The sequence below is a fragment of the Terrapene carolina genome, unplaced genomic scaffold (genome assembly GCF_002925995.2).
Source record: "Terrapene carolina triunguis isolate 2854851 unplaced genomic scaffold, T_m_triunguis-2.0 Scaffold838, whole genome shotgun sequence".
In the NCBI taxonomy this organism is placed as follows: Eukaryota; Metazoa; Chordata; order Testudines; family Emydidae; genus Terrapene; species Terrapene triunguis.
This window is the reverse complement of record NW_020665189.1, coordinates 4,222,149-4,234,783: the sequence shown is the minus strand read 5'-3', so window position 1 is coordinate 4,234,783 and position 12,635 is coordinate 4,222,149. Positions and strand designations below refer to the sequence as shown.

At 41.5% G+C, this 12,635-nt stretch overlaps 1 protein-coding gene across 14 annotated transcripts in view; it reads left to right on the top strand.

Moving 5' to 3' along the window:
* The window catches only part of LOC112102600 (ankyrin repeat and KH domain-containing protein 1), a 193,486-nt gene that overhangs the window by 18,624 nt on the left and 162,227 nt on the right, over positions 1 to 12,635 (top strand). For all 14 annotated transcript variants that reach the window (XM_024193983.3, XM_024193985.3, XM_024193986.3 and 11 more), the window contains exon 2: positions 4,793 to 4,946. In XM_024193983.3, the coding sequence (XP_024049751.1) occupies positions 4,793 to 4,946 (154 nt within the window). The remainder of the gene's footprint in view (positions 1 to 4,792; positions 4,947 to 12,635) is intronic.

Genomic DNA, 12,635 nt, shown 5'->3' with positions numbered 1-12,635 from the left:
CAGCTACCAAATAAGATGCCTATTAGCTGCTCAAAGCAGCTCACAACGGAGTACAAAAATAGCACAGTGACTGGTTGCTCTGTCATTTCACTACACTTTTGATTGGGTTAAATCAAAGATCCCAAATTCTGCAAGTGCCATATTAGTAACTTTTCAGGGGCTTGAGGGCTGAACCTAGCTTGCACAACTTAATTTTTATTTAAAAAGTACAAAAGCACATATGCTTAATATTTAAATGAATAGACATTTCTAGTTTGAGTTAATATAATCCTGCTAATTTAGTTTTTCTTCCCAACAGCTGTAGGGATAGAGAATCTTTGTTCACTCTAATAGCTGTGTCCCTAATGTTTGAGAAACAATGTCAGTTAGCCAATTTTCAGTCTCTTTTTGATGATAAAATCTTGCAAAACTTGTCTTAAAAACAAAAAAAGGCCCTGGCAATCCTGGCTTAGCCACTTTTAATTAGTTTGTATATTTAGTATTTTCATACTGAAGGCTATGCTTGGGGGGGGGGGGGGGGGGGGAGAGGTGTGTGCAGGGGAAGGGAGGATTCAGTGCTGCCACAAGAGAAGCAAATTTGTAAATGCCTAGGGTGTGAATTTTTACATTATGGCAGCAACTTCTTTGTTCAGCCCTCTTTAATATAGATATGCTTTTTTTTAAACTTGTTAGAATAGGCACTGAATTGTGTTCAATTTCAAGCTAACACAGTGATCTAGGAAGTTGCTTTTGTCATCTTAAATTGTGTGACAACCAGCTCCCATGTTGCACTATGATACAGAACTAGTGGGCAGCACATTTTTAAAGTGACAGCAAGTACATGCAATAAGATATCATTTTGAAACTTTAAATGTGACTATCTTCTGATAGTTTTTACAAGTAAGTTTAACCTAAAGGCAAGCTCAAAGGAGATGGGGTACAAAAGGATTCTGGGCAAAAAGAGAAATTTTAACAATATTAAATCTCTTCTTTCTTGTCTAAAACATATATTTAGGCTTATGTGAATATAACTTCAGTTAAGAATTTTAACTGAAGGAAATTATTTCAATTCAGAACAGTATCACATTGCTAAAATGTGCTTTCTATGTGGAGAGGTAAAACGGTGAGCTTTAAACTATTAGATTAGCAAAGAACAAGTATTGTGCCATTGATCAAAGCAGGGAGGTGTGCTGTTGCTGGCCCTTGTCTTTGCAAATAGGAATGGGGCTTGGTCTACACTACAGAGTTAGGTCTACAGAAAACAGCTTACATCGACCTAATTATGTCAGTTTCTATACTACAATGCTGCTTCGTCCAAAGTAAGTGGCCCGCTGCACCGACGACATAACTCTACCTCCATGAGAGGTGTAATGCCTATGTCGATGTAGTTAGGGTGATGCAGTATCTGTGTAGCCACTGTTACTTAAACAGTAAGTTGTTGGATGGAGCCCTCCCTCACCCCCAGTCCTGGCGCTGACAGCCTGAGCTGTCAGCAGGGCGCAGGCTCACGAGCTGTGAGGTGCCCCTCCCCCCGTTGCTGCCTCTTGGGCCCTCTTCCCCTCCCCCTCATCCCTCACCGGGAGCCCCCCCCTGCCCAGGGGCTGACAGCCTCACCTGTGAGCCTGTGTGGGGCCTGATTCACAGCAGGGAGCCTACCACCAGTGAAATTGACATTCTTGTCAGTTTAATAGCTGCTATTACACCTCTACCCGATAGAACGTGACCCGATATAACACGAATTTGGATATAATGCAGTAAAGCAGTGCTCCGGGGGTGGGGGGGGAGGTGACTGTGCACTCCGGATCAAAGCAAGTTCGATATAACATGGTTTCACCTATAACACTGTAAGATTTTTTTGGCTCCCGAGGACAGTGTTATATCGGGGTAGAGGTGTATTTCACGTTTCCTCTCCAACTCCTGGCTGTGAGTGCCTAGGGTGGGGATTGAGGGGGTTCCAGCTGTGAGACTCCCACAGGCTGACAGCTGGAGTCAGATCTGAAATGTGAAATAGCAGCCAAGAAACTGACAAGAATGTCAATTTCACTGCTGGTAGGCTCCCTACTGTGAAATTAAGCCCCATGAGGGCTCATAGCTCTTGCTGTTGGGGTGGGGGGCTCACAGCTGTGAGCCTGTGCCCATGAGACAGCTGAGGGTAGGCCAGCTGTGAGACCTGAGACTACAGCTGAGGCTGTCAGCTTCAGGGCTGCCAGGCTTCAGCTGTCAGTGCCCCACAATGTCCCACTTCAGTTGGTTGAAGCGCTCCTGGTGAGGACATGCACCATCAACAGAAGGAGCAAGTGTGGGCATGAACCACTGCTTTCATTACTTTGGTGTCTGTATGTCGACTTAAGTTACGTCGACTTAATTTTGTAGTGTAGACAAACCCTGAGTTTGGTCTGCTGGCAGTAGTCAAGGAGGAAATTGTCCTTTGCCTCCAGGTCATGCGTTATGAGAGGGCCAAAAATGAAGTCACATGAAGCAAAATTTTAATGGAGCAGAATCCATGGAATAGATTGTAATAATTTATAGTTAGATTGACCTCTTTATCTTTCCCAAAACATTGTCAGCCTATTTGTTAAGGTTGGGCAAACTTGCCAAAAAATAAGTCATTTTCAAGATTTGCTGAGTATGCATGGCATTTTGCACAGGGTCACTTCAGTGATAGCTAAAACATTCATCTTGTTTAGTATATCTTCAAAAGGGAGATCAGTTGTGTCAGTTGGTCTGTAATTAAAGAAATATCAGTATACAGTGCATAACTTCTTGGATATAATTGAAGTTAAATATATTGGTTTTATTGTGCAGCCACTTGTTATGCATGTAGGATGGCATTCTTCCTACAAGTTACGGAGATAGTTTAACAATTATGAATCTTAATTCAGGCCGAAGCTCTGATTTAGCTAAGTCACCTGTCCAAGGCATAATGGTTTTTATAATGAACAAAAATAATGATACACTAAACAGGAGTGCATTTCATAAGTGTGAAGAAGATTCTCTGAGGCTAACAGGAACCTGTTTATTCTAGTCCTTAAGTGAACATAATGTGGAATTGGAGTTGTGCAGCAGAAAAATCTTAGTGTAGGAATATATTTTGATGAGTCATAAATGGCTTGTCTACTTCATTCACGTTGATGTAGTTGCTAAGCTGTTATTCCTTAACCTCTCAACTCTCTTGCTCACAGTAGCATATTTCCTCAATATTAGTAGCATAACTGTTTTAATCATAATATGCGTATGGTCTGTATTTTTGCTTAACCAGAAGTGTCGCTTCTTAAAATTCTTGTGGTGACAAACTGCTCAGTCTCTTATTTGAACAGACACCAGCTGGCTGCCATTGACACTAAGAGTAGCACACCATACTACTTAAAAGTGCTTGTGCTAACATACAGCAAACATGTTGCTTTTCTGGAAAATGTATTTAACAGAAGATGTCAAGTCTAGTGATGTCAAAGATTTTATCCATCCAATCTAATTATGGCCTGAATGGCACATCAATTCTGTGGAATCTAAAGTTTTGTTTAAAAAAAAAAAAAAAAAAAAAAAATTCTAGCCCTTGTGACCTACAGTTAAACTCTGTTTGTGTGATTGTTACTGAGTCTGCAGACAGTCTGAACCAATGGTTTTGAATAATGAACTTCTCCATCCTCATGACTCTCACTGGGCTGTTAACACAAACCCCCAATGATGACACTTTAAATGTAAGCAGTAACTATCTAACTGCTGATCATTTTAGAAGGGTGGAATGGGGGAGTGGGAATTGGGAGAGTTAGAAGGAAGAGGAAAAGAGAATAGGTAAAAGAGGGCCGAAATAGCAATGGTGTTTAAGGTGAGCATCTGTTCAACATCACTTAGTAGGAATATACCAACAGATAATTAAGTTGCTACTATATAAAGGCCATATTTCATTGTAAAGCTCTCCTTGACCTTAATGGAGAACCCTCAGATCTTATCTAGAGATCACCTATAGCTGTGGTTCTCAACCTGTTCACCATTGTGGGCTGAATATGCAGCTCCCTATGTATTATGTGGGCCGCATCCACCATATATATATAGACACACACTACCTGCATGGCTCTGAGGATGTCACATGGGCCACAGCTGTGTGCTGATTCAGGTGCAAGTGTCCTGTGGGTTAAGAACCACAGACACAGAGTGGTAGGATAGCAGTCTTCATCTTGTCTAATCCTCTGCCTCTCCAAGGTAGCCCACAACAGGGATATAAAGCCTGATCTACACTTGTTATATAAGTGTAGCTGTGTTTGTTAAAGGTGTAATATATCTGACACCCCTAACAAACAGAGCTATGCAGGTATAAGCCCTAAGGAGGGTGCCAGTTAGACCAGTATAGCTTATCATTTCAGAGCACAATTATAACTACATCCACACTATAAGGATTTTGCCAGGTTTAGCTATACTGGTATAGCTATACCTGCAAAACTCTTGGTGTACAAAAGGCCTAAGTGTGGATTTTGATGAGGACGTCTCTCCATTTCAGGAACTCAACTGAGACAACAAACTTAGTTTATAAACACCACTGTTGATCTGGGACAGATTTGATCAGGTGATTTAGAGGTGAAAATTTCTATTCCTTTATTAATCCTTTAACCTAGAGAATCCTTTCAGAACATTTTAAATTCCATAATCCTATGCTTGATAGTGTAGTTCTAGTACTATTTCATTTTCTAACAAAAAAGCTTGATAGGAAAACTGTTTAAAATAAAATGCTGTAATATTCCTTTTAAGAAAATAATGAAGTTATAGTATTTTTGTAGTTTGGCGTTTCATGGTTTTTATTTCTCTAACTTCAAAACAGGTTGAGTCATTTATTTTGGACCAAGAAGACCTGGATAACCCAGTGCTTAAAACAACATCCGAGTTATTCTTATCAAGTGCTGCAGAAGGCACCGATTTAAGAACTGTGGATCCAGAAACACAAGCAAGATTAGAAGCCTTGCTAGAAGCAGCAGGTACTATGTTTGTATAGTATTTTCTTGTAACTGGAAGCTTTACCTTCACAAGTTCAGTCACTTGTTATTTTTTGGTCACATGAAACATTGACCAGGTTTAAAATGTGTTTTGATGGTGGAGAGTCTGAGACAAGTGACAGTTCATAGTTTCTCATTTAAGAGGCTTTCTGGGTCAGTATTACTTCATTTATAATGTAAGAAACCATAAAGTGAAGTAAATGGCGTTTGTCATCAACCAGGCTAAGAGTAAAAGTAATTTTATGGATGAGGGTTAAAGGAGCAAGGAAAGGAAACTGGTTTGCTAAACAGCCATTTTCCCCTTCCCTCATAGAGTAATGATATGTAATCCTGAACTCATTATTTCAATAAACTTACAGGTGAAATGTTGGTGCTCTGCTTTGGCTGTCAAATACATCTGTAGTCACTTGAATCAGTCTTTGACCTCTATGCAAAATAGTTTATCCTCTATATTATAAGAGACTTCCTGGTGCTAGCTTTAAGTAATCAAAACGTTCTCATTTGTAGTTACGTTTGTCACCATGAGGTATGACAAAAATCTAGGTTTTAGAGCCTGAAAAATAAAATCAAATTCTTAATAGAAATACTGCCCCTACATTGTTGAACTTCAATGAAAACAGTTACTGATTGGATTTAAATGTTACCTTCTAGTATTTGCAATCAAATATTTGCGGCATTGTACCAGTGCATGAAACCCAGAAAGTGAAAATGGCAAGCTAAGAAATGCAGAAAGTATACAATGTTAACAATGCAAAGAAAACATATCCCTTTCAAGAAACCCTGGTGGTGTTTAGTGTTACTTACAGACACTTGCTGAAACTGGTAGGTTTCTGGTCAAATTGAATTTTTGTAAAGGCAAACTTTAGTCTAAAATATTTAGAATTGGGTAGGACAATGACTTCAAGTGCTTTCCTGTTTTAAGAGCATAAGCAGCCTCCCACCCAAAATATGCTTCGTATTTGGGGGAAGGCTGTCATTCATTCAGGCTTTAGGCAGTATTTCCAAATTGTGCATAATCTCAAAATTCAATTTCACAGTGAAATGCCCAAACCTGTGTTGACCCACTTTCTTTTCTAGCTCCCTGTCCAAACCCTGGGACAGCTTTCCATGCTGTCCTATCAAGGAATTGGTGGCAGCATTATTAACTGCTGCCAGGAGAAGAATGGGTTACGAGTGAAAAGAGAGTCAGAGAAAGGGGCATGAGGCAGCAGAAACACCAGATCTGTAGATAAGCATGAATTCCCGTGAGCCATCTCCTAGGGACAGACCCTCCTGGCCTTGGGGAAGAAGAGAACAGTCTCTTACTATCTCCTTCAGATGGTATGTCTAGACTGGGTTAAGGTAGGGGTGGGGGGCGGGTGTTTAAATGATAGCTAACACATTTTGACATATTAAAATTTTAGTTTACTTGAGACAAGGTACATTTTAAACACTTCAACACAAGCTAGATGGTTGAGGCAAGCCTAAGGTATACCGTGACTAACTAATGTGCTAAAATACACCTTGCCTTGTTTATAGACTGGTTTTTAAAATGTTTGCTAACATATTTTTAAAACAGCACACACCTTTTTATTCCAGTATAAATATATCCAAAAGGGGCATTAAGATTTATCCACGCAGTTACACCAGTTTAAAGGTGAAGTTTTTTTAAAACCAATTTAATTAGTAGTACAAAACCTTGTGTAGGTATTTATTCAGTTAAGAGTAGTTTCTTTTAGCTTAGCTTAGTTCTATTCTTTACTGACTTAAGATAAACCATAATTAAACAGGATCAGAGTATCTACACGGTTTTACACTAGTTCAACTAAAATAGAGCTTAAACATATTTAACTTAAAACTGGTACAACTGTCTCATGGACAAACCCTTGGCCTCTGTGGAAGAGAATGTCCCAAGGCTGTCTCATGGGAATTGAAATATTTGACCCATTTGAGTTGCCCCTTTTGCCAGAGGAGGGTTAGAAGAGAAGAGACTGTTACTAGTGTGCTCTATCCATTCTGAAGATTTCTGAAGCCTGTTGCTCTGGGTGTGTATTTGGAGTGGGAAGGGGGTCTGAATGACTGGTTGTATGAAGCTTCTTGTTTCATAAGCTTTGTGTTTGCACCTGTACTTGTAGCATCCAAAGTTATTTCACAGGATTAAACATAAGAACAAGTTAGTGGCCCTGTCAAGATTAAAAAAATGGTAATGTCAGCTAACACTTTTTAATTAACACATTTTTTAAAAGGCAGCTTCACCTTTAAAAGTAGTTCTAGTCAACCAGTGCTCCCTCTTGTTTATTTCTGATAGTGCTTGGAAGAAGCATGGTTAGAGCTCTTTGAAAGGGGAATGGTAAGTGGAAAAAATGAAAGTTGGGTAGGGGATCTGAAGCAGTGTGAGAAACAGAAGATTTAAGATAACTCTTCCTTTATTAGAAACTGATTTCCTTTGGTAGACAAATGCTATCTTCTGAAAAGCCAGGTCAGGTTTCAAGATGTTGCTGCAATGGGGGGGAGGGGCTAAGTCACCTGACCCATAGTGGGGAAAAAATGAGTCATGACTTGAAATTTATCTCCTCTTAATTGGGGAATGTATAATTTCTAAAACAAACCCTAGAATACTTCACTCTAAAAGAAGGATATAGCTTGACAGCTAAAGGCAGTGTGAAGTCATAAGTAAAATACTCTGTTTTGTACTCCCCCAGGCAGGGACACTTCATCTGGAAGCACTGTTCATTTCTGGGGACTACACAGGTCCATACAGTTCACTGAGGAGCAACAAAATAATTACGGGGTAAAAGTGACTTATAACAAGATTAGAAGAACTAAATTATAGGCAGGGCTGGTAGGATCACTGTTAAGGGTGGTTGACACGTCCCATAAGACCCTGTTTTCAGTTGCTTAAAACTTTGCTGAACTTTAATAGTTTGGGTTGAAAATTTCCATGCCAGGTGTCTGCCTCACAGAGAAGTTTTGGGGAAAGAGGCTAAGGTAAAATACATTCAATTGCCAATTTAAAAAGTCTGACCTTTTCTTTGAGAAGCGTCAGCCACTCCTGTACTTAAGAGCAGGGACTTGAAATTTGGCAGAGAGATGGCCTTTGTGTCAGGGATGTTCTTTTGCTGTTACATGAAAATCTCCCCAAATTTGGCCAGTTTATAAGCCTGTGAGAACTCTTTGCACATGCTCCAAGAATTCATGGCAGCTAAAATCTGAGAATTGTTCTCACTGTGCATGCTCCAGCTCTCAGTTCCTAATGTTGACCAGACTCTGTATGTGCTATTCCATGGAGTGACTGAGCATGTTCCATCCCATGGCTACAGGGTTGAAGCTGTTCTGGGTCCATGTGGGGCTGGTTACTGGAATTGAGAGCTCTGTTGTTCTCTCAATGACCCCAGTGCTGGCACTCACGCAGGTGTAGGAGGAAGCCATCTGACTCTTTTGCAGAGCGAGCAAAAGCCAGACCAGGGTATTGGGTGAGAGGAAGGAGTATATTGTAACACAGATCCAGGTGGGGACTGGAACTGGGGCGGCAGGCGGGGATGGAAAGAGAAACTGGGACTGGGAGATTGTGGGGATGTGTGTGTGGAGATGATTCAGACTGGTTGGACAATGAGTTTGGGACTAGGAGCTTAGGGTGGGTGGTGTGACCAATCCAATGAGCAGCTGTAATGGAAACTCGGACTGACTGTGCAAGGAGACTGCAACTTGGATGAGAGGCCTGAGAAGTCTAGAAAACGTGACCAATGAGGGAAGGTTGAAAAAAATTGTTTAGTCTGGAAAAGAGAAGACTGAGAGCGGACATACTTTTTCAAGTACATAAAAGGTTGTTACATTGAGGAGGAAGAAAAATTATTGTTCTTACCCTCTGAGGATAGGACAAGAAGCAGTGGGCTTAAATTGCAGCAAGGGAGGTTAGGTTGGACATTAGGAAAAACTTCCTAACTTTCAGGGTGTTTAAACACTGGAATAAATTGCCTAGGGAGGTTGTGGAATCTCAATCATTGGAGATTTTTAAGAGCACGTTAGACAAACCTCTGTCAGGGATGGTCTAGTCTAGATAATACTTAGTCCTGCCATGATTGCAGGGGAGTGGACTAATGACCTCTTGAGGTACCTTCCAGTGCAGAGTGGGTAGACAAGGAGAGTGGGCGTGGAATGAGGAGCCAGAGGTGGGGAAGAGAGAGGAGCGGGGCAGGGGACATGTTCGGGAGGAATAAGAGAAGGCTCAGACCACTAGAGAATACTCTCTCGGGAACTTTGAATTGTATTCCAGGTTCTAAAGTGTCACCCTTTCTCTGTTGTCAGTCAATATCTGTGAAACCGACTTGCAAAATGTCTCATCCCCTCCAGTGCTGGAGTGGATGACAGTGTATTGTTGCTATCAGATACTCCACTAGTTCAAGTGGCAGTGGTCTGCCCAGTGGCTCTGAGTGTTCATCACCACATGGTTCATCAGTAGGGAATCAGTAGGATGCCATGTGTGCAGGGCTGGCTCCAGCTTTTTTGCCGCCCCAAGCGGCGAAGAGAAAAAAAAGATAAAGTCACGATTGGTGGCAGCTCTAGCGTGCCGCTTCATTCTTCGGCGGCAATTCGGCGTCCGGTCATTCCCTCCAAGAGGGACTGAGGGACCCGCCACCGAAGACCCGGACGTGCCGCCCCTTTCCATTGGCCGCCCCAAGCACCTGCTTCCTGCATTGGTCCCTGGAGCCGGCCCTGAATGTTTGTTTTTCAATTTGCAATCTTCATGCTCTTCTTATGTGGCTTTTAACAAGCCATCAGACATCAAAACTTAGGAAATGCTTGTGCAACTTAATTTGGCCCCCTTGAGTGTATATATTGTGATGTTCCTTCCTGGCTTCTGGTCCCAGTTCTCTTCCTGAGACCCCAGCTCCTTATCAGACTGGCAACCAGGGCAGATAGATCTATCTCCTTGTCCAGACAGACCCTTCTCCCAGCTGCCCATTTGATCTTTGTGCTTTTTCTAGTCCCAGTCTTTACCTCATTCCCTGCCCCTCAAGCTTCCAGTCCCCTTATTCATCCAGTCCCAATACATGATGGTCAGTTTTTTCTCTCAGCTTCAATCCCAGTTTCCTTGTTTTCTAATTACTCCCCTGCCCCCACACTTGTCCTATATGCATTTGAGACGGGCTGCTCCACACTAGCAGGTGTGTCATTGAGAGCACAGGGAGACAAATTCCTTCCCTGCTATCAGTTCTGGTGCTGAGCTGGCCCCAAGGCATAATTACTGGGAAAGTTTGGCCTTAGCATATGCCATCCCCACAGAGTGGCTGTACATACTCCAACCGAGAGAGTATGGAGTATGTACAGCCACTCTGTAGGGATGGTGTATGCACAGTTTGGTCCACACTAGGAGCTGTAAAAGGCAGGATCATGCTCAGTGAGGATGGAATCTTCAGAGACATTTAGATGCTAAACTAAATCTCTGAATATGTGCACACTGAAATTTTACAAAGGCTTGCTGAATATTGGCTGTATCGCAGGAACAGCAAAGCACATCCCTGACACAAAGGCCACTTCCCTGCCAAATTTCAAGTCCCCACTCTAAACCATGGAGACCCTATAGCTTCTCAAAGAAAAGGTTACTAGAATAAACAAATCAGCGTATTTTCCTTAACCTTGTTCTCAAATGGCTGACCTGTTTTGGCTGAAACCTGGGGGGGGGTGGAATTTAGTCTGATATAGACACCTGGCATGAAAAAGTTCAGCCTGAATGGCTAGTTATGGCAGAGTTTTAAGCAACTTAAAACAGAGTCTTGTGAAGGGAAGTGTTGGACAACTGTAATAGGTAGTTCTTAGCTGAACAACGAGGAAGGGTAGGGAAGAGACAAAAGGAAATCAAAAGTATTTGAAAGATGTGATCACTAAGAAGGGAGAATTATTCTGGAATTATTTCTTCTTGGTTCAGGCTGCCATGAGCATATCAGGCCTATGTTCAGATTAATCCACTGGCTCCTAGTCTACTTCCAATGCCAAAATTAAGGAGTTGGTCCTAATTTTCTAAGCAATTAGAGGATTAGACACCAGCTACATCACAGACTAAATTTTGATCTATGAGCCACTGAGAAAGCTGCGCTCCTCTGGGAGAGGCACATCATTGAGCCCAGAAAGGAGGCTATTAGAGTTGGAGACACAGCATTCTCTGTCAGGGGGATCAGGCCTAGGGAACAGTATTGCAGAGGAGATCAGGTGAATTTAGGGCCTAACCCACTTTACGAGACATTGCAAAGCTTTGAGTCTTTCCGCTGTGACGCTTGCAATCTGAACCCCATTCTTATTTTCCCCTACCCCAAGCAGAGCTTAACCTATAAAGGGAGAAGTGTTGGACTCCATGAAGTCCACTAGGAACTTTGCTGTTGATATTGATTTTAAGTGGAAGATGCTGAGATGCTATGGTGATTAATAACAGCATAAAACTAAGATAAATGGTAAAAGTGGTAGTTTAAGGGGACAAGACATAAAGAGATGGCATTAAACAAAGGAAAACTAGGCTAAATATAAGGAAACACTTTCATACAGACTTCAGTATTATTCTGTTGTCTAATGAAGTGGCATTTCCATCACTTAGCAAACTTAAAACTGGACTGGAGAAATCACTGGGGGAACCAGTAAGCATAGTACATAACCTATGGGGAAATCTATCCTATTTCTTCAGTTTAGTGCTTGGGTGAAAAATCTTCTAGTAGTACGTAGACTAAGTAGCTTTGGAAAAATATATAATAGTATGTATTTTTAAACGTGTCCAGTCAAGAACTTTAATTTGAATACTCTGCTTAAATATTACCCTGTAAATCTAGGTATGAAAATTAAAATTTGGTTGATTGCAGCAACTTGAGCTTTGTACCAAAGCAGAGGATAGTCATCAGACATAACGTAATGTAGTGGATTTAGCGTGGGACCATGTCGAGATATATATGGCTTCTGTTCCTGGTTCTCACTAACTTGTACTGTGGCCTTGAGCAGGTTAAACTCTTTTTCCTCATCTAAAATTGGGAATAGTGTATACATACACACCACCTCACAGCACTATTGTGAAGGTTAATTCTGTCTTCACCTTTTGAAGATGTAAGGTGCTAGAAGTACTAAATTTTTGTGTGAAACTTTTTCAGTTAAATACTACTCAGTATTTGAATCTATATTGAAAAAGCTAAATATCATTAGGATAAACTAAAGGAAATATTGAGTGTGGTAGCTTGATGGTAAAAAGCTTAATTTGAAGGGGGCTGAAAGGAACTAGCACTACTGGTGACGTTCCACACACATTCCTACTTGGGTTCACATTTCTCTGGCGGGTTTAGATAAAAATACCAAATCTTTCTACCTTCACATGAGGCTTCCAAACCATGTGTCCATCATGGATTTTAAACAGTACTGCCTAGTGGTGTACTGCTTTGTTTTCTTCCTTAAACCCTGGAGGAGGAAAATGCTTTCTGCTGGCATTACCAGTCTACAGTAACTCCTCACTTAGTCATCCCGGTTAACGTTGTTACATTGCTGATCAATTAGGGAACATACTCATTTAAAGTTGTGCAATGCTCCCTTCTAATGTCGTTTGGCAGCCACCTGCTTTGTCCACTGCTTGCAGGAAGAGAAGCCTGTTGCAGTTAGCTGGTGGGGTCTTGTAACCAGGGTGGACCGGCAGCCCCCCTATCAGCTCCCCCAAGTTCCCTGTGC